The 21,944-nt window shown below is 41.5% G+C and overlaps 1 protein-coding gene across 11 annotated transcripts in view; it reads left to right on the top strand.

Moving 5' to 3' along the window:
- The window catches only part of phldb1a (pleckstrin homology-like domain, family B, member 1a), a 28,151-nt gene that overhangs the window by 5,477 nt on the left and 730 nt on the right, over nt 1–21,944 (top strand). For 4 of the 11 annotated variants that reach the window (XM_041051483.1, XM_041051481.1, XM_041051482.1 and 1 more), the window contains 23 exons: nt 87–185; nt 774–897; nt 1,629–1,799; nt 2,830–2,955; nt 4,222–5,339; nt 8,572–8,808; nt 8,919–9,050; nt 9,242–9,379; nt 10,030–10,158; nt 11,017–11,172; nt 11,277–11,387; nt 11,494–11,583; nt 11,692–11,826; nt 12,268–12,390; nt 12,600–12,758; nt 12,987–13,127; nt 13,821–13,940; nt 14,024–14,102; nt 14,385–14,529; nt 14,879–14,969; nt 16,475–16,621; nt 17,401–17,620; nt 21,259–21,344. In XM_041051483.1, the coding sequence (XP_040907417.1) occupies nt 126–185; nt 774–897; nt 1,629–1,799; nt 2,830–2,955; nt 4,222–5,339; nt 8,572–8,808; nt 8,919–9,050; nt 9,242–9,379; nt 10,030–10,158; nt 11,017–11,172; nt 11,277–11,387; nt 11,494–11,583; nt 11,692–11,826; nt 12,268–12,390; nt 12,600–12,758; nt 12,987–13,127; nt 13,821–13,940; nt 14,024–14,102; nt 14,385–14,529; nt 14,879–14,969; nt 16,475–16,621; nt 17,401–17,620; nt 21,259–21,344 (4,038 nt within the window). In that variant the 5' untranslated portion in view covers nt 87–125. Of the gene's footprint in view, nt 1–86; nt 186–773; nt 898–1,628; nt 1,800–2,132; nt 2,422–2,829; nt 2,956–4,221; nt 5,340–8,571; nt 8,809–8,918; nt 9,051–9,241; nt 9,380–10,029; nt 10,159–11,016; nt 11,173–11,276; nt 11,388–11,493; nt 11,584–11,691; nt 11,827–12,267; nt 12,391–12,599; nt 12,759–12,986; nt 13,128–13,820; nt 13,941–14,023; nt 14,103–14,384; nt 14,530–14,878; nt 14,970–16,474; nt 16,622–17,400; nt 17,621–21,258; nt 21,345–21,944 lie in introns of those variants that run through there. The other 7 variants (XM_041051485.1, XM_041051484.1, XM_041051487.1 and 4 more) reach the window with 7 other exon arrangements.

The following is a 21,944-nucleotide window of genomic DNA, read 5'->3' as shown; positions in this document are numbered from 1 at the left end:
AGTATTCCCAGCGCTCCCATTCATCCCCTGCACTCCTCTCTTTCCTTCTCTCTTTCACTCCCTGTACATGTGTGTGTTTGCCTCAGGATCTTCATGTGTCAGATAATTCTGACAGTCCAGCCGACATGGACCGCATGAACAGGAATAAAGTGGAACATGGGCGACAGATGCACCAGGTCTTGCAGGTGAGTCAGTTCTTAGTTCAGAACCAGTGACCATTTAGAGCTGATACGACTGGGATGTTAAATCAAGTGTTTATGATTCTGTGTCTGTTACCATCTGCAGTGAATCGGCTTGTTATTCAGCATAACTGAGAACTGAATGATCTTTTTTTTTTGTGTAAGATTACTTTAAAAATTAAAAATAAAGAGCACATTTTTTGTTTTTACATATACTGTATATTCACACACTGTGTTACTTCTACATCTTTTAAATGTAATGAGTGTGGCGCTACAAGTGTTTCTGGCTAACTATGAAACAATCGCTCATTAAAACCACACCATGTTCAGTCTTCCAGCTCCAGCCAGCTGGGCTGGTTACATGAGGCTGTTTCCATAAAGTGTGTACACTACAGACACTGTATTTACTAATACAGGCACTTCACATACTTCTGCTAATATCTAATTTTCACTGTTTGGATTTCATACAAAACAGATGTGGGATACCTAATCTACTGTACATGCCCAGTTCCCCCAGTGTTATGACTTACATACATAACCTGTATGTTTTCAGGATCATATAATGATGTCATCCAACTGGTTTTGTTTTGACAGAACACCCCTTTAGACCTGATTGAGACAGGAAAGTCCCTGAAAGTCCAGGCAGAGCGCCCCCACTTGGTTAGTTTGGGAAGCGGACGTCTGAGCACGGCCATCACTTTGCTACCACTGCAGGAAGGTGAAAATCTGTGTGTGTGTGTGTGTGTGTGTGTGTGTGTGTGTGTGTGTGTGTATGTGTGTGTGTGTGTGTGTGTGTGTATGATTATGCGCTGGGAGAACGAGTGGGTACTAAACAGTGTTAATTACTAATTGTTAAGCGTATTAATTTAAAACAGTTTGTGCCAGCTCAGATATCTATCTATGTACTAACTATAGGATCTGCTATAGTTGACAGCATAAGAAGAATAGACACTTTCATAAGCACATTATTGAAAACCAGTTAGCGGTTCTTTAATGAGTAAGCAGCGCAACTTGTCAGGAGTGATGAATTGACAAAAACTGATGACACATTACCTTCTAACCATCCTGTTGTTGCTCATACTGTACCACAGTTGCAATTCTCTGTGATTTTCTTGCACCATTTGTCTCACACTGGTCCTAGACACCGCAGAGGAAAAGAGAGGAGAGGGTGTGACAGCAGTGGCAAAGAAAAAGAAGGCCTTCTGGGATTTTCTTTGACTTGTATCTCATCTATGCTATCAAATAAGAATAAGCAGTGTATGTGTTTGTGTTAAGTTATATCTTTTTCACATAGCCAGTGATGGAAAATGACTGATAATCAAATAACAACATAGTAAATAGTCGATAGTTGTATTAATCCCCACAGACAAGATGCCTGTCTTCTGCCAGGCTAAGAACATTACTTGAAACTAACACCTGACACTGAGAAAATGTTTTCTCCTGTTGCAGGGAGAACCACGTTGGGCAGCGAGGGGACAGACATCCCCCTGCAGGGCCCCGGCATTGCCGTGAAGCATTGCTACATTGAAAACCAGGCAGGCATTATCACCTTGCACCCATGTGGAAACCAGTGCTCAGTGGACGGCCTTCCCATCACCAAACCCTACCGCCTGACACAAGGTAGCACAGTCACAGACTCAAATAATGAAAAATGTGATTGCTGAACTTAATAATATAAAAAAACTAATAACTTAAAATGGCCACTGCATTTGAAGTATTACTATACAAATACAAGTATTTTGTCCAAAGTGGACAAAAACACAGTGTAGCTTCACAATAGCAAAACAGCTCCATGTTGTTCCAGTAACATGCTTACTTGCCATAAAAAAAAAAAAAGCATAACAGTCCCACCCCTCTCCGTCCCCACTCCATGGGACCCAAGCCAGCAGCTACACCAGAATGTCATTTGAAGCCTGGTGATCGGCCGGTATGTGTATGTGTGTGTGAGGAGGCAGCAGCTGCTCAGCAAGAATTCTTAAGCCTTTGCTTCATTCAAGGGACAATCATGAAATGCTGAATAAAACGACTCAGGAACGGAGGAAGCTGCTTCATTTATATCATACAGAACAATGATGACTTTATTTTGAAGGAGGAAGTAAATACCAAACTCCCTGTGGAATAACCATTACTGGAAACAAAGCTGCAGCGTGTGACTCTCAGGAAATATATCAGGCATTCTTGAAAGCCACCGGAAATGCAGGGAAAGAAGAAGGAGTTGATTTCACTTACTGGTTAATCACACGTGAGTTAAACCAGTCAGTTCATTTATGTCCTTCAGTACCCTGCCTACTGTTCAGGAGGTTGAATACAGACTTCTTAGTCCCAGACTTTGGGACTAAGATACTTGCTGTCACTCTTGGATCTCCTTATTTTACCACATATCAGGCCGCCATGTGAAATGTTAAGACATGTTAAAATAAATCTCAGAGAAATCGGTCTATACACTTAAACCTCCCTCTGTTCTGACTGTTGAAAAAAATACGAACTGTAGTCATTATAGACATCAATTGAAGCCATTGTGAGAGTGACTTTGTGTCAGATTATTTTTGTAGCAGCAAATTTATGGTGGTGTGAGTACTCTGCCTCTCTGAAAATGATGATCAGCACATCACTGACAGCTTTTTACCCTCATGGCCTTCTCTCCTGGCAGGGTGCATGCTGTGTTTTGGTCAGTCAGCCTTTTTCCGCTTCAACCATCCCGAAGAGGCCCTGAGGATGAAGAGCATGCTGCCTGGAGGAAGCCAAGGACTAAACACCACAAAAAGTCTTCCTACTGGTAAGGACCATGCTTTGAAATTTTTACAATACGATAAAGCAACACCTGAACAATTCCTGTGATCCAGAAATAAGCTGGTCGCTGACAACTGTGTGTATGAAGGTTGCACAGTTTCCTCAGCAGCTATTCTGGGCAGAGCAAATGCTTTGAGGCTGATAGACACACAAACTGTTACAATCACTTTGGATTCCTTCTACCTTACTATGAAAATAAAAAAAACGTACTAATGTAGAAGAGGGTTTGTACAATTTCATGCTTTTCAGTTGCAGACAATTGTAAGGCTTTGTTAATTTGGTAGTTGTTACATGCATGTTGCAAGGTTTACATCCTCATAAAGCGGTGACACGCAGTGAAACGCACGAAAGACGACTATAAACACTTGATTGTTTAGATAATTTGATGCAAAACTCAGAACAACTTGTTTTGTGCTTCTCAAATCTGACTCAAAGTTCGCCAGCTCTTGTTTTCATACCTGAAGCCCAATTGGGCTTGGAGATTGAAGTTTTGATCCTAGTTATTATTATCCTTCACTTGATGTAGAAATAGCTTGTTCAGAGCTAATTATCTGTGGCCTACATTGTGATCTAGTTCATTTAAATCTGTGGTTTTCGCTCAGTCTGTGACCCTATTGTGATAGAAGGATTTAAGGATTGCTATAATCTTTTACCACCAGTTTTTGGATCATTTTCTTTTTCCTTTTTTATTGTTACATTTACATGATAATTGTAGCAACTGTTTCCTTGCGCTGTCGATGATATTTAGAAGCTATTCTCCTCTGACCTTATTGGTTCAGTACAGTAAGAGCCACCACACCCTGCCCAGTGTGTATGGCCCACTCTTTCCTGACCAGGCCCTGATTTCATCTGCTCTGAATGAGGTACATGGCTGCAGCCTTTATATTTAGCAGCTCCAGATCCCTGTAGGATTACAACACATGTGAGGAGCACAACATCTCAATCGCAGGGTTTGTTTCATGTAGGGGAGCAGGGGCTCCAAGACATTTATCAGCCAGTCGTGTGCAAATGTGTGTGTGTCTGTTTGGTATGTGTATTTTTCCTTTTATGGGCGACCCTCTTTGTCCCACAGCACTGACCTGAGGTGTGGTGCATGTCAAAAGGACAAAGATGACACAGTGGGACGGACAGATCCTTCCCACTGTGTGTTTGCTTATGTGTGTTTTTACAACTGTCTTTTTAAGTGTGCTTGACCTCCTTGTTTATTCAACAGGAATGCTCATGCACAACTGTTTCTGTCTCCCTTCTGCAGACTCTCATAGTGTCCTTAACGGGAACCATCAGTCTTTTTCGAGCAACAGCGAGTCCAGAATCAACAACATTGCAAAGAACCTCCAGGACTCCCTGGTGCTGAAGGCCCCATCATCGTCACCATCAGGGTCTGGCAAACAGCCTGTTGCTCAGCCCTCTCTTCCAAAAATGCTCAATGGAAGAAACAACTCCACAACAGAAGACTCCATCAATGGAAACAGCTGCAGCAGCTCTAGGGGCCAGAACCTCGGCAACAAAACCCCTCCAGTACCTGCCCGGTCCACTCATACCATCCACACTCCTGTCCCCCATCCACGGACCTCACTCTCTGTTGCCTCAAACAGTGCTAGTGGTGGTCAGAGGGCCCAGGAGAGCCCAAAGCCTCTTAGGAGCGTAAGGCCAAGCCCCACATCTTCTAGCACAGGGTCAGGACAGGGAACAGAGAACTCAAACCTAACTCACAAATCATCGTCTGTCAAATTTTCCCCAACGGCTCCATCCAGCCCACGAGTGAGAGGTTCCTCCCTACAGAAGAGGTCCCCCAGCCCCATGCGAGAGCAGGGTCAGTATCTCTCTCAAGTAGATGTCCCTCAAAGGCTCAGGACTCCAGAGCCAACTGGATCCACCAGCCTGAGAGAACTTCCTCCTCTCAGCCCTTACATGTCCCGCAGAGGGACTCAAGGATCACAGGGCTCGGCTTCCTCCCTCACCTCACAAGGTTTCACTGCTAAACCTGTCCCTGACAGCCCCCAGGGCTACCGCAAACACACAACAAAAGCAGAGGCCATGAGGGCACTGTATGCCCAGAGCCCATCACCACTCTCTGGACTGGAGAAGGAGCCTGGAAGCAGGCAGTTATGGCCTGGCCCAGGTAGTGCCATCATGTCAGGCCAGGGGTCTATGCCTGGTACATCTCCTGTTGCTAGCCCTCATAGCCAAAGAAAAACCTCCTGCATGACTGTGACAGGATCCTCCATCAAGGAACAAAGTCTTATGAAACCATATACCAGGGAACGCAAGAACAGCATCTCAGAGATCAGTGACAATGAGGACGAGTTATTGGAATATCACCGCTGGCAGAGAGAGGAAAGGCTGCGTGAGCAGGAAATGGAGAAACTGGTAAGTGGTCTGCCTTTTAGATTTAGGTTGCAAACTTTGCTCAGGAAGTAGTAAAGAAAACATTTGCTGCTCTGTTTTGTCCTCCATGACTGTTTGTTTATTCTATATCCTGCGTATTTGATGGAATTTGTATACACTTTAAATCTCCAATAATCATCTTTTGGTCAGTTTGGTCAGGAGAAAAACATCAAAACAAGCTTAAAGGTACCGAGCCACAGCTGTGTCCGGACATACAAACGTCTTTTTAAAAAAAAAAAAAAAAATTAAACATCCCGCAGAACTTTTAGATCAGTTAGGTTTTCTGGGCCTTTATTCTGCTAGCTGCTAAATTATGTTCATCAGCCACTTAGTGGTGGAACGTAGGAGGGAAAAGCTAGCCTGGCTCTGTGTGAAGGTAACAAAACCCACCCACCACAACCTATAAAGCTCACAGATTCTTTGTTAAATTGTAAAGAAAAGCTGTAGACTTCAATTTTGATTGTTAAAAAGCCAGACTATTACAGGTGTTTCTGTTAATTTAAGTTTTAATTAATTAAGTTATTTCACTATTTCATCATTGTACACAATGGGAAAAATATCTTTGGCTTCACTACTCAGCATTAAAAACAACACAGGACAATTGATGAAGACTGACAAACACCATGGTTTTTAAAGAACATAAATACAGTTAAGTGGAGAAGGCGCTGAGACTGCTGGCATGGCAGACACCATGTCTGCATTCAGATATCTTGTCCAAATCTCCTGGCACACAGCCACCAGCTCATCTCCCCAGAGCATTACTGGCACCGTCAGCGCATGTGGCCCGAGTGACACGGGGTGAACATTCTTCCACGAGTCTTAAGGTCCAGAGCGGAGGGCGTGGCAGCTTATTGCTCAACACTATATTTACCAAAAGGACGAACGGCATTTACTTTCAAAGCTGCCACCGCCTGACTGAAGGTTCGCTCTTATTCATACCCACACTAGATCATAGACTGCATACTTGTTATCCATCCTCAATCCACACCCACCAGGCACCCAACCACTCTTCAGCCCCCCCTACCCCAGCCTGCTACTATACTGACAGCTGAAGGGACCACAGAGAGAACGAGGAGGGGGGTCATTCCCAGCTCTCCATGTCCTCAGACTATTTCAGGAACCGAAGGGTTTCTGGTAACAAATAAGACAGTTACTGACAACGTGCGCATGAGTTGGGCTGACAGGGCTTTGACTTCTGTGGGTGTTTGTGTCAAAGCTACTCTACCCTGCTGAGTCATCCAGCATGTTCATGTGCAGACAAGGTACAGTAAGCCATTACCTCTACAAATACAAAAATGGGTAGAGGAAAAATAGTTCTTCACCTAAGTGTGTGTTGATTAGAGTTTATTTGAGATCTCAAATATAGTAGTTCCTCCATTATCGAATAATCAGTGACCACATTAATGTCTCAGGAGACATATCATGTAGAGGTAGATGGGGCTTTAATACTAGATAAAAACGCAGGGTCCTTGTCGAAAGATTAGTCAGACATTTTGGGAAATACGCTTATTCACTTTTTTTTGCCAAGAGTTAAATGAGAAGATGGATACCACTCCTGTCTGTGAAGTTTATAGCTAGAAACAAGACAACCATGTTTGGGGTCCTGGACTAGGTTCTTGGACTGGATTTGTTGTTATTGCAAGAAAGACGCACACAAAAACGGATAAATTACAGAGCTATAGATGAGAGAGACAAAGACAGGATTTCCTCTCAGTGAAACGAATGCTCTATATTTGGCACACTGTTCTCTTGGCACACTTGGCACAGCTATGCAGGATTTTTATTTTTTTAATGCCACTTTATTGAACCCAACCTACACCCATGGACATTGCTGCACTTTTAAAAAACCCATGCTGCACATTATTTCTCTGCTTAAGTAAAGGGCAAAGCCATGAGATGTAAGAGAAAGGTCAATTTTAGCATCAGTTCCACTGAGAAGAAGCCAAACTGTTGGTTTGCAATTCAGAGTCCAAAAATTTCTATTTTTGAGAGGGCTATGGTTAACTGAGAGGCTTTCTTTGATGATGCATGAAGCGCAAATATTTTATTTGCAAATTAACCTGCAACATTTGGGTGAAAAAGTAAGAGAGGTTATTTCAGTGTTGCATTTTGTTCAACCAAATGATCCACATTTTCTAGCTAAAACCTCCAAAGTTAACATAACTCAGAGTGTTCACTGTTACCAGTAAAGAAAAAAAAAACTCTCTGAAGCTGAGTATTGCTATTTATTATACTGAAATAAAATAAGCACTGCTAAATGAAGAGGTGAGTCCTATGTATCCAGTGGAGTAATAATTTGTGGTGTTGATTAGGAGTCTCTGGAAGCTATTGATAAAATTGTTTTCTATTAAAATATTTATGTGCAATAAAGGTATTACAGATTAGCAATCAACACAGGTGTACTATATGACACCAATTATGTAAGTTTTAAATCTCTGAGTTAACCTCCAGCCAAACGAGAAGGGAAATGAGCCTTAATACGCAATGGGCTGTAAGTGTCTAATTTTATATTCCTTTCTTTATGTCTACATTCTAGTTAGCCTGTCAGTTTACAACTCTGAAGTTCAGATAAATGTTGCTGCGTATCATCAAGGACTGAATTAGATATACAGCATAACTAACTGTCCAAGGTGTAAATCATGCTGTTAAAGTAAATGCTCATGACAGAGCTGTTGTAGTTATTTAACAGCCTGAATAATTTAAGTAACAGACGAAAGTGGACACAATTGTTCCTAGTTGTGCCTGATTCCTAATTATCGTCAGACAGGAATGATGATTACATATTCTACAGTTATTTTGGTAGATTAAAAGCAAGCATCCCATTGTTTGGAGTGATGAGAGACAACAGAACAGCACAGTGAAGAAACACTCAGACAAGAATCTTACAAACACTTAAAAGTATCTCTGATCAGAATAACAAATGGTGTAGTGTGGTCTGAGATACTGTCAGTCAGCAACCAACATTCACCATGTTCTCTCACAGCCTGTCAGAGTCTGTGTTCATGAACAAGCTCTACTATGTTTTTACTATGAACCCCCTCCTAAGAGACAGACTGCATCAGCCTCGGCCCTCCTGCTCTCAGGTTACAGTTGTCCCGTGCCACTGGTGTAGGGACAGCTGCCTAAATGGGACAATGTCACACAAGGACATCTGAATCTGCAATATGACCTATAATGTAGGACAGCACGCTTATGTCTCACATGTCTTCTGCAGGAGCGACAGAGGCTGGAGACTATCCTCAATTTGTGTGCGGAATATGATCATGAGGACAGTGCTGTGGAGCTGGCTGAGGTGGTGAGGAGTGGGCTGCTGGGGGGCTCTGCAGGAATCTGCTCAGAAGCAGGAGGGGGGATGTCGCTTCAGGGAGTAGACAGAACCCAGAGGGTGAGAGAGAACGATGAGGAGACCCAGAGAGAGGAGTCTAGCAGCACAGAGAGCACACATCAAGAGGTAATAAACAATTTTACGCATGCTTGCATGTGTGGAGAGAATTACATTATTTGTGTTTTTTTTTTTTCTGTGACAAGGAGTCTGACAGAGTTTTATTCCTCTGCTGTCAGTGTGAGGAGCTGTTTACCGGTCAGGAGCAGGTCTACCTAGAGGAGGAGAGGAACAAGATCTTGGCCAGGGTTGATGGCTTGAAGCACAGAGTCAGTGAACTGGAGCAGCAGCTACAAGAGACCAAACAGGAGGTCAGTACCTAAACACACACACACACACACATCACATGAGAGACTGTTCATGAAAAATGGTATGGTAATTTGTGCTCTTCGATCAACTCACCCTTATGATGAGAGGAGTGGAGGCTGTTTCAACTTCAAGTATTTATTCAGCTTGACAGTACTTTGTGGTTTGCAGACTCTGACTCCATATTTGTCTGTAGGCGGAGATGGAGCAAGCTCTGCTGCAGGCAGAGAGGCGGGCAGAGCAGGAGCAGGTGGAGGCTGAAAATGAAATCATCTCTCAGCTGCAGCTCAAGCTCAGCCAGCTGGACAAGGCCATCCAGAAAGAGAAGGACAAGGTGGGCGCCAGGGACAAAACAATGTGATACTGTAAATACTCAGTTCACTCAAAGCCGTTGGTCTTGGCACAGTTTGCACGTGAATGTTGGACATGTTCTTTAGTGTCTGCATTTAAATATATAAAAACTCACTCCTTCGCGAATGTGCAAACAATCTAGATATACAGTGTCTGTTTTCTGATGTCTCCACTGACTTGCACTGCTTGTTTAGTAGATGTCTTCCCTAAAGCACTCAGCACAAACTGTCTTCACTCTGCAGTGTCCAACAGTTCCTGTGTTTAAAAAGACAGACACAACAACAGCTGAAATCTTGCTCACATGTGTTGGGCTTTTATCTGGATGTGATCAACGCTAAAATGTTGATTCAGACATGCACTTTTTTTTTTTTTAATTTTACTGCTGTTTTGATGTCAACAAGTGTGTAAAGCTTTTAACCCCTAACACTCCTGCCAACCTAACCTCTGCCACAATCCTCTAATACTTCAACTGCATTAGCCTGTTAGCTTTAAAGCTTTGCTGCACGGATTTGAGTTGTCTGTGATTTTCTTTTTTTTTTTTTTTTGTTTCTCCCTGGGGTGGTGTGTGTATGTGTGACTGAATGCGGACCCAACTGTGTGTATGTGTGTGTGTGTGTTTCCATGTGTTTTTAGGGCAGGGCTAATGTGTCGGCTGAGCGGAAGGTCCTGGAAAAGCAGAGGAATGAGTACAATGAGCTGAAGAGGCAGTTTGATAAGTGCCCCTTGTCTCTAAGGGAACAGTTACAGGAGCAGCTCAGCAGGGTCAGTGTTCTCACGCAGCCCACTGGCTGGCAACAGTGAGTTATAATATACCAGATATACAGTACTGTATGATCTGCACAGAAACAGCCACAGACATAACACTGACTCTGTTTTGAAGCGTTCAGAGCTACTCATAAATCTGCAGACTGTGCTTTCCCTCTTTTTCTGCTCTGGCTCTTTACTTAAACCTGTAAGGTTTATTATGTCAATGCCATTTATAAGTTTGACTTTACAGAAGGCAATGCTTTTGCTGCTCCGGCAGCAATTTTAGGCTGCTGCTTAATTGCTGCTGTTCCCTCATTCTGGATGCTTGACACTTTCAGTTACAATTCGTATTAATTAATAATGTTATTAACAGCTTTGCTCTAAAAGTTTGCATGCTTTTTTTTTGCATTTGAAAATTGACTGAATGATTTAAGTTACCTAAGCCAACTTAATGCTTATAGGCACTGCTAGATCTGACGGTATGAAATGTTTGTTATTTCATCATGAACTTTAAAGACTAAGGCTTTTTTTTTCTATATTTTTCTTATTGTGAACAAATCCCATGAAGACACCGAAACAGCAATGTTTTAGTCAATCTCTCCACTCTCCACAGGTGATTCAGTAGGAACTGAATCACCTGTGATCCATAGTTAATAACATAATGGATAACAGTGGAGGTTGGTATTCAGGACTTAGTTTGCAAACAGACAGTCGCTTGTAGTCAGATTCATTGATTCATTCAGATTCATTCACTGTTGGTAGTTGTCTTTTCATGTGCTTTGTTGACAGTCAGAAAAAAATATAGTACATTGCCAGCCTAATAGCTATGTTTCAGTAATTTCATACAGTGTATGCATATCTGTATGTGGGCAGAAAGCTGAAGCTCTGGAGTCTGGGACCAAGCAGTTTGAGGAGCTGGAGTTCTGTCAGCTGGAGGAGGAGAGCAGTTTGGAGGAGAAGAAGGAGACTCAGAGCTCGCAGCTTCTCCAAGAGCGCGCCGAGTATCAGTGCAGTGTGGCCAAGAGGAAGGTGGGGAAACATGTATCAGAAAACACATGAAGTATATGTTTACAAAATGTAATCACCTGAGATTATCAGTGTGATATCAACAAACTGGACTTAATGATCCTCAGGAGAAGATGGCCACTCTGGAGGCTCAGGGGATGCAGCTCGGGTTCCAGGCAGCTCAAGACTGTGATAGGATGGTTAAAGACAGGACAGTGACTCTGCAGCTGTTACACAAGGTTAACCTCTCATAATGAACATAGTCTTAACTGCATTGTATTTAACTTTGACTGGAGTGACTGAATGTGAAAGCACATGTTAATCCATGCTGGTTCTGCCTCTTAGGAGCAAGACAGGTTGTGTGCTCTGGAGAAAAGGTACCAGACCTTGACAGGAGAGAGAAATTTCCCAAAGCCCAACAGCAGCATGAAAGAGGTGAGCAGGAACACGTGAGACATGATATCGCAACCACCCGTGGTTTCTAAGCTGGAGCAAAACTACTGCAAAAGTTAAAATAAAAACTTAGATTAACTTTTTGAACAGGAGTTGCTTCACATCAGCGAACCTGACCTTGTTTATGTGGACGGTCCTCCTGATAGCCCCTGTCCCTCCTCTGCCTCCTTCTCCTCCTCCTCTCACATCCCCTCCCCTGAAATCTGTCCTGTTAGGCTACAAGAGGTAAATCTCAACAAAATCCTCTTTGAATTGAAACCTAACAAATCCTAAACACCTGTGCTGTGGTTTCTGCAATAAAAATGCGCATGTTGGTGCCTTAGAAAATACTGACAAACAATAGCAGGCTTGCAGTGTGTATGTTAGTAGGTCGGGTTTCTGCCTTTCTCTATTTATCATGTTTGTTTGAGGCTTGTATAGTCTTCAAATTAGTGGTTATACCATCTAGGAATGAGGCGTTTGAGGAAAGTCGTTTTGGTGGTGGGTGATGTAAACTTGGAAGATGACCTGATGATTTAACTGTAAAGTGACTGCTTTCCATATTTAGAGGCCAAAAGAGTTGTGATGTCCTCCAGTTTGCTTTGTGAATCTTTGCATGACTTTTCTAAGTGTTTGACTATTGTCGTCTTCAGCCTTCTCATCCCTGTGTTTTGGCTGTTGGCGCAGGAGTACCTCAGGCTGTCTGATGTCTATAAGATGTATGGAAATGCTTCTGTGCAGCCTCACTCTTCTTCCCCTGCTGCTCTCCACTGCCTCTCCCTCGCTGTAGCTCCAGCTCTGCCATGTGAGGTAGTAGACACCCCGCCTGCTCTCTGCCATAATCTATCGTATCTTTCTCTAACTTATCTATGTACTAAATACTGAACCTGTCATCTCAAAATATATTTCTTTTAGGTTCAGCTTCTTAATGTTGTTTTCAACTTTCTGCTCTCTCCCTGTTCTGTGAATATGTGTCTTCTTTCTCTGTCTCTCTGTGTGGGGTGGTTACCTGTGGGAAGGAATACATCACAGTCAGTCAGTTAAGCCAGATCTTTGGGATACAGCGACTGGATCACTCCTCTTCCTCCTCTATCCCATCATTCCAACTTGCCTCCTCTGAATCTGCCCTTTCATGCCACTCAGCTGCATGTGGTCCTTCCTCCTTTCTCTCTGCACAGGTTTGTCTTTCCTAGTTGATCATGTCCAATTTCTAAGATGCATTGTCAACAGTCACTTTTGCCCACATTGCAGCCATCCACTGAGTTTCTACATTTCTGGTCTGATATTGCCACAAGAACCGGTCCATGTTAATCTTTTCCCACCTGCCTGATGCTTCTGTTACTGATGCTGCCGCTTTACTGCTTCCTTTTTTTTTTTCTTTGGCTGGATGCTTTTTGTCACCTCAGAGTCAGCCTGAGCTGAGCAGGAATGCAATGCCTCCTATTAACCTCGAGCGCTGGTACCAGGACATCATGGCTGCTGGAGAGCCTCAGCCATGTCCTCCACCACTGCCTGCAAAGTCTTTTTCCACACGCAGACACGGGCAGGTAAATCTCCACACTTTCTCACTCACTGCTTCTTTTCAGTGCCTTTCAAAAGGGTGCTAACGACAGGCCAGATGCATCACTGTCATGAACCTTTGAATTCAAGTGATTCTGAGGAGTAATTCAACCGTCCAAATATTTATGACTTGGGGGCCCTCTAGTGGACAAGGGTAGTTTGAGAACCACTCCTGTTACCATAAAAGGTATAATGGGACAAATCTGGAGCAGTGGTACCATCCACTGAGACACAGGATGTTTCATAAGGAGATTTTTCAAAGACAGATGCTGATATAAATGTAATCTTCAGTTTGATTCTTGATCATGCAGCCACAAAGTAAAGAATTTAAAAATGTATTGTAAAAAATGCTGTGAGCTGGAAAAGGAAGTCTTTTAGCTAAGATGGCTGAAATCACGACTGTCAGTCAATGTTGCACTCAGCTGAAGAGATGAGAAACAGAGAAAGACTCGGGTCGCTGACTGAACAACAGAGACAGGGAGGACAAAGGGTCAGATCAGAGCTGAGCTCAACCACAACAACAACAACAACCATATAATCCTGTTCAGATCAGCACAAACTAAAATCAAATCCCCAAATTCTCTCAGTCTTAAGTCTTTTTTTTGGGGGGTGCAAAATCATCTCTCCTTAAAATAACAATAATAATAATAACAATGACTGACGGGTCTTTCTTCCCTCAGCTACTAAAGTCCAAATCAGATGGCGAGGTTGGACTGGCAGCATCATGTGCTCATGTCAGTAATGCTGCAGCCCTGCCACACTCCAGTGGTGTTGCTCATGAGAAAAATGCACCCACCAAGGTGAGTCCATCTGTTCCACTCACCTAAATTTAATTAAATCTTCTAGGTAGTTCACTGTGCGATACTTTCCATGTGCTTTTCAGGGGTTACAGTTACTGCTGAGAGAGATGTCAAACCCCCTGGACATGGACTCTAGGAGGCAGTTGGCTGTGCAGAGCAAAGGTACTTGTGTCCTTCAGTCCCATCTCATATATTCACCTGTCGTTCCAGCGTGACTTTTAAACAGATGAAAGATCATAGAGGAGAGCTGTGGTCATTTATTCTGGAACAAGGAGGATGACTGTGGCCTCTTCTTTAAAATCTGTGGGAACAGAACATAACCAGTGTTTCAGACCTGCTGCTCTTGATCTGATTATAATCAACTAGTAGCAATGACTTAGCAGTATCAGTAGAGGGCACTGCGAGTCTGTGACAGCTGTCTCCTCGCCCTCTCTGCTTCCACAGATGTGTCTCCCACTGTCCATCACTCCATCCTGCATCATCAGTCGCCACCGAGTGGAAACCAGGCGTACGACACCCTGAGCCTGGAGAGCTCAGACAGCATGGAGACCAGCGTCTCCACAGGCAACTCAGCGTGTACCCCAGAAAGGTGAGAGACTGGAAAATGAGCAATTGGCTCTGTTTCCATGGGAACACTCAAGTCTGCCCCGTCTCCCAGGAGAAGGGTCACTGCGCTTTGTTCCAGTGACATCATGTTTTGTTACATGTCTGCTCTCGTGACTACTAGTACACTGGCTGTTGCCATGCCAACCTCTTCAAGTTTTCGGTGTTTTTTTGTGAAGTTCAAAGACTTCAGTTTACTGGTGCTCATGAAGAAACCTTTGTCTTCATCTCGTACTGCTCCCATTGTTTGGTTTCCAGGCATGTCTGTTTACTTTTTCAACCCCAGCCTTGACGTAGCTGTGTCATCAGACGCTCCTTCCCTCTGTGTGTTGTAGTGCCTGTGGGTTAGAGGCCCAGAGGATAGAAGAGATGGAGAAGATGTTGAAGGAAGCACAGCAGGAGAAAGCCAGACTGATTGAGAACAGAGTGAGTTCCCAGCTTCAGTCCTACAGACATTTGACCTGATTGCTGCGTCCTAACACGACTGAACATCAGTTATCCAATCCAAAACTTCATCTTCAGGGTCATTTAAAGTTTTAACTACAGATGCAATGATTTGCTGATGAATCAATTAGTCGAAAAAAAAATTAAGTGGTGACCTTTTTGAAGATTGATTGTTTTGACACTTTTCAAACAAAAATGCCAAAAAGTTGAAAGGTCCAAACTAAAGAGATCTCCAAATTCAAATCAAATTTGGCAGTTTGCTGCTTTTCTGTGTCATATATGAGAAGAAACTGAACATCTTTGGGTTTTGGGTTGATCTAATAAAACAAGCATTATTAATCAATTATTAATTGATTAGTCAAGAAAACAAGACTGACAACAGAAACCAAGACAACTGGCAGATTAATTGGTGATGAAAATAATAAGACTTCAGTTTCAAATGGTAAATATATTTACACTGTTTTCTGCAGTGAGCGTGAAATGGATTAATATATACAGACGGGTGATGAGTTAAAGGAAAAACCAACATATGGTGTCTCAGTAAGATGTTGGGCCACGAAAACATTTTCAATACTCCTTGGCACTGATCCTACAAGTCTCTGAAAACTACTGGAGGAAAGAATACCTCTTTTCCAAAAGATATTCTCTCATTTGGTGTTTCTCTTCCTGCAAGAGACCACTCCCATCAGGATATATGTGACCTGATATATGTGCCACAGAGCATGATTAGATGCTAATTGCTTAATTGTACCATGCCGTTCCATCCTGTGTGGAAGCATTTGCATTTGTTATTTAATGCTTTCCCTTTAATTTGTCACCATCTGTATGTTTCTGGCAAATTTTAAAAATACGACTTTGCAGCCAAGGAGGCTCATAAAGATATTTATACAGTCACAAATTTGGTAGCAGGAGTTAGGGCTGGGTCATAAAATCTGTCAAAATATTGTCAATAACATCACCAACACCAAATGAGAATGATGCTCAGTACAGTAAACTCATATGTTCCACCGCTTTCATCATTCATTTCCTGCAATAAAAGACAATAACAAACATGTAATCACCAAACACACCAGTGCCACTGAAAGTTGACAAAACATAACTTTGAACTGTTGCAGAAGTCTCAAAAACACAGTATATCTATATCACTGTCAAAGTGATCAGTGAGCTTAAGGTGTGGTGAAATGAAGTTCTAAGTATCTTGTTTACCTTTGTCTTATTTCTACATGTGGAAACAAAGTAGACCTGTATGTAAGTGTCTTAAAGCTGCAAAGGATCATTTTACATCAGCAAAGCTTACCCAGACTTAAGGGATATATTTTACAAAACCCTGGATTGGGACGTGAATTCTCAGGTGCCTCTTCTGATAGTCATCCCCTTTGTATTGCAATATTTGCCTACCATTAACATACTCTCCCTGTCTCCCCGTTCCCCCTGTTACTTTTTCTTCTCTCCATCTGTTCCTCTTTCTCCTCTCCCGATGCTCCCAGGAGAGGGAGGTGCAGGCTCGGCGGCAGATGTTGGAGGAGGAGCGGAGGAGGCGAGAGGAGGCCGAGAGGAGGCTTCAGGACGAGACGGCCCACAGGCAGAGGCTGGTGGAGGAGGAGGTGAAGATGAGAGAGAAACACTTCTCCCAGGTCAGTGGAGCAGCAGCGGGAGGAGAAGGCGGCGGGAAGCAGAAAGAGAAAAGGAGGGACGGGGGGGAGGGAGGGAGGGAGAGAAGGAGACTTGAGGATGATAGACGAGACACTAAAGAGAGGCTGGGTATATGGCAAGATCAAAGATTGTCAGGGAAGGGAGAGAAAGGGGGAGAGAAAGAACAGAGAGAGAAAAATAGGTAGGGATGGAAAAAAAACATAATTACACACAAATCAAGCTTTAATCTTGGCTGATTGTGTTTAATTACCAGCTTCTGTGATATGACAACAAGTAAACAAATATGCTCAAATACAAATGCACCTAGTTCAACTCATTAGTTGTAGACATCAGACTTTTTAAGACTTTTATATTAACTATATATATATTGGTTCTTCCTCACTGCTCTCACCATCGTCAGGCAGCTGTGTTTAGATACAATTGTACATAACACCATACAGCAAAGTTAAAAAAGTTAAAGGCTAAGTGATGAACATATATAGTGAAGTGTTTAGCTGCTAAAGAGCTAGATATTTCCCTCAGGAGTTAATGGACACCAAACAAAGAGGTAAAAAAAGTGAATACTGAACTTACATTCATCAGGTGGCCAGAAACATTGCTCCATATCTGCTTAAAAGATGATAATATATCAGTGTTACACCAAGTGGCCAAAATATCTATTAATGCAGGTTTAAGTCAGAAAAATTAGGGCTTGAGACTCGACTTGAATCTGACCATTCAGTGAGCAGCATTAAAGCAATATGAAACCTTTTCTTTGCAGGCCCGTCCGATGACGCGCTATCTGCCCAACCGTAAGGAGGAGTTTGACCTGCGTGCCCATGTTGAATCATCCGGCCACAGCATAGACACCTGTCCTTTTGTCATCCTCACAGAGAAGATGTGCAAAGGCCACCTGGTGAAGATGGGTGGCAAAATCAAATCGTGGAAGAAACGCTGGTTCGTTTTTGACCGTCTCAAGAGGAACTTCTGTTATTACGTGGGTGAGGATACAGTAACATTTCCACTATGAAATGAGGGTATACTTGATTACATATTCTGGCTTATTTGTTAGTTGAGATTTGTTTACTCAGGAGGTTTCACACTGATATAAAGAGCTCTTTAATAAGGGAGACCTGAAGGTAAATCACATGTATTCGAGATGATCCAGTCTCATAAAACGACTGTCACACAGACACTAATTAAAACATTAAGGTGCTCTAGAAGATGGAAAAACTGATCACAGAAAAGAAAATGTTCTCCAGGGACTCTAAAGCACAGCAAGAGAGGAGTTATAGTTAGCTTCTATTTAGTCGGACATGTGGGTTACCCTCTGTTCTCAACTTCACAGGGCAGAAATAAAAACACTTGCTGCTCTAAATACACTGGAAATAAACAATATTGAATAGCTTTTAAAAAAATGGAGCCGAAAATATGGAGAGCACAGATATCACAATAACATCAAAATATTCATATCCTAAAAATATTTTTTTTACGAATCATATCACTCAGAATGATGCAATTTCATCAACAGGTATGTTTTATAAAGTTGTTTATTAAAAAGGTTCATAATTTATTTCCTCATTCAAACCTGGACATACTAAGACATCAGACTTAAAAATCCAATAGGATTCTGTCTGAAGTAGGTGTTTTTAGATCGTCCCCCGTCTGATGGACTCCTGCTTCTGCCCTCTAAAGTCATAACATGCATGATGCTAGGCAAAGTGTCTTGCCATTTAGATTTTTAGTTTTAATTTCATATTTGTGTTAACTCATTTGAAAAAAACTGTCATAAGTTGAGACTGTAATTCAAAGTGTGTTTCAAAATCTGCAAATTTGCAAATACTTAAGAGCAACTTAAATAAAAAGAAAAACATGCCTCCTTCCCTCCCTCCCCTCTGCCTCATGTCCTTGAGGCCTAAAAGTTTTTCCGTGTATTAGATACTACTCAATGCTCTCTGCACCGGCAGCACTTCACAGGATGAAAGAACAGTAACTTTACTTAAATTCACTCTTTTAGATTCTCCATAAAGAAATGTTCACATTCTATTTGGACTGGCAACTTCACAACTCTCATTTACAGAATTAGCTTGAGATTAATGCGATCAAACCAATTTTCTCCCATTACAGTCCACTCATATTTCATATTTATAAACTTTAAGTTGAAAAGTTCCCAGCTGTACACCAGTCCCAGGCCTGACTTATGCGGCTCACCCGACAGCAGTGCTGCGGCTCCTCAAAGAAATGCACCCTTCGCTCTCTTTGCTGTCCCAACCAGCGTTTATTATCAGGAACCAAACACTAATTAAAGCTGCACCAAGTGGAATTTTCCGCCTTGTTGTTGTGCGTTAAAACTGAAGTCAGTTGGTAATTCACGCCTGTCAGACTGTCCGCTGCATTTGAAATGAGAGCAGTTATTCTTCTTAATAATTCAGGAGCGTGTTTTGAGAAATTATTTTACAATCAAGTTCAAAATACAATCCAAGTATATTTTCATTACCGACGTCCCTGTTCTCTTTGCTCCTCTCTCTCCCTCCACTCACTTGCCTAGCCTTTTCACCCCCTCACTCCTGACGAAGATGATGGTGATGATGGTGATGAAATAAGATGCAATACTTTCTCTAGATGTGTTTTTCTTGGGGAGGAGGCTAGCTCCTGGCTTGTTCGTGACTAATAAAACGAAACTCACATTTCAAAAACATTTATCTCATTACTAAGCAGATTTGGCTTATGGAAAAGGGAGAGCAAGAGAAAGTGTTGGACGTATTTCAAAAGATTGCCTTTAATTGTTGCTGGATGTTTGTTTCTTATAGCCGGGCACTCAAGCGTGCGTGGAAGAGACAAAATAAGAAAAGACCACTGTTTATTTGAACAAGACTGAAATCCAGAAACTCTTCAAACAGATTTTATTTGAAGAAAATTGATCTTAGATGAGACAAAAGTCTCCTTCACACTTAAATTCCTATAGTTTAGCCCCAAACTAGAAAATCCCATCAGTTCACTGAATGCATCCAATGAGCTCCGTCCCCAGATTTCACTGAAACACAACTACAAAACTCTTCAGCGTGGAGTGATTTTAAACTGCTTAAAGGTATGCTGTGAATAGAGAACAAAAACTCCTGAGGACTGGACAGAAGCTCTGACCTGCTTTGAGGGAAACGTTGAACCGAAAGATCAAATCTTATATTCAAAAGAAGCATTTCTTTTTAAGATTTACAAAAGATTTCAACCTCGCCAGGAGGGGGGAAAAAAAGCCACAGAGACAATCCAGAAAGTGCGACTGAAGCAAACAAGTCAAATTAATAGGATGGTAAAGACTTCAGGCATAGCTTGAAATAGACTTGCACTTTTAATTAACTTTTACTCTGATACAATCCTGCTCATACCTATTCATGGATTATGTGTTGCTGGGAAAAGGAGTTAATACCTTTCTCCTTTAAAGCTGTTTTTGCATCTGGCTTCTCCATCTAGATTTAAGCTATTGTTCTTCTGTTTTACTTGCGCTGCATCTATGTATTATTACTGCTACTACTTTTGGGAAGCTAGATTAAGAAAAACAATCATTTTAAAAAGACACAAAGTTCATCTGCAAAGTGATCCACTTAAGCTAGAACAAACAATCCTCAAACATTCAAATATACCTTCTGTTCATTATTGAATTGCTCTGTCCCCATAGGGCAAATCTGGGCTCACTGAATTGTGTTTAGCCAAGTCATTGTTCATAAAAAAGCAAAATAACAAAACTGGAAAGCTGGAAAAAACTTTTAAAATAAAAATGCTTAGCCTGATCATAAAAGTTAAAGAGCGTGATGGAGAGAATCATATTTCTTCAAGATGCTGAGAGGAGTGCTGATGATCATTTTAAAGTGATGCCAATACAATGAACTTGGATCAAGTTTAGCAAAGTCACATGTGTGTAGTTTCTTAAATAAAAAATAAATAAATAAATAAATAAAATTACCAGATTCTACAGCTTTTATGTCCTCTGATCCTTCATCCACCTGGATTTCTGCTGGGACTCACCAGTCTCCTGTAGGATCCTAGATATGACATTACACAACACATAATCTGTTAGGCAGGAGTTTGACACAAGCAGCTACTCGAGCAGGAAAACCACACACATATTTTTCTCACCTCATGCTTTTCTTACCCACTCAGAGTCGCACCTCAAAACTAAAAATGATTTTTGTGCCTTGATTTTAATTCTTTTTTTTTTTTTTTTGACATATTTATGTTCTAGACAGAGTTTTGAGAGGCACATGCAAGTGTACGTTTTGAGCTGTTGTCTCAATCACTGGATTTTTTACAGTCAGCTCTTTAGGAGTGTGAGATTATTTTAGAATTGGCCTTATTTTATGGTAAAATGGCTAAAATTTATGAATTTTTCCATATGAAATATAATTCATGACCAAGTATCTACTGCGTGATCTGGGGCCTAAAAACAATGATAAATGTTTGTTTTTTAAAAAATGGAAGACTTTGACAGATCAGTCTATTATTACTGGCACACAAACAAAGATGAAATGTATCCCCACATCACTGGCTGGTTGTACTGTCAGGTCCTCGGACTGGCAGAGGTCTTGCATCAGTATAAGACGTAATGTAATGTATCTTAATATTTCTTTTCTTTTTTTCCTCTCAGACAAGCATGAGACCAAGCTGAAAGGGCTCATTTACTTTCAGGCTATTGAAGAGGTTTATTATGATCACCTACGCAGTGCCACCAAGGTAAACACTCTTTGTTCATTACTTAGAATTCCATTGTTTTACAATGCTTTGCATGAATGTTTACCAGTTTTAAATTTTGCACTAGACTTAATGGAATAAAATTTGAGAGGTTTAAGTTAAAATGATATTGATTCAATTTGAGGGAAATAATGTTCAGCAATTTAAAATATCAAATGACTCTGTGATCAAAACTATAATTTATAAGAGAAGATCTTGGATGAGCTCTAACTTTAACAGTTACCCAAAATAAACTTTATTTTAACATCATGTACAATCTGTTTTTTAATCAAAACGGTTGATACACTTATTTTAGAATAAAGCTACATTCTGTTGTCACTCACAATTCATTTCAACTGTGAAAATACTGTCAGAATTTCAGCTGTTAAAGACAAGTAATCAAATGCTTGAAATTGAGTGTCTGTGGTACTTAAAAATGGGGATGTTTTAAATCAGGAGATATTTATAGAGGCACAGAAAGGATTCGTATTAGACTAGATTAACTTAAATAAATTGGTCACCTTAACTTACAGCAGTGCAAGGTGTTATAGGCTGCAAAAAAATCAATTTGAAACAGACAGCTGGACCTGATTATGATTCTGT

Source organism: Toxotes jaculatrix, chromosome 12, assembly GCF_017976425.1.
Source record: "Toxotes jaculatrix isolate fToxJac2 chromosome 12, fToxJac2.pri, whole genome shotgun sequence".
Taxonomy (NCBI): Eukaryota; Metazoa; Chordata; class Actinopteri; family Toxotidae; genus Toxotes; species Toxotes jaculatrix.
Note: the sequence above shows the minus strand (reverse complement) of the source record. Positions and strands in the feature narration are given on the sequence as shown.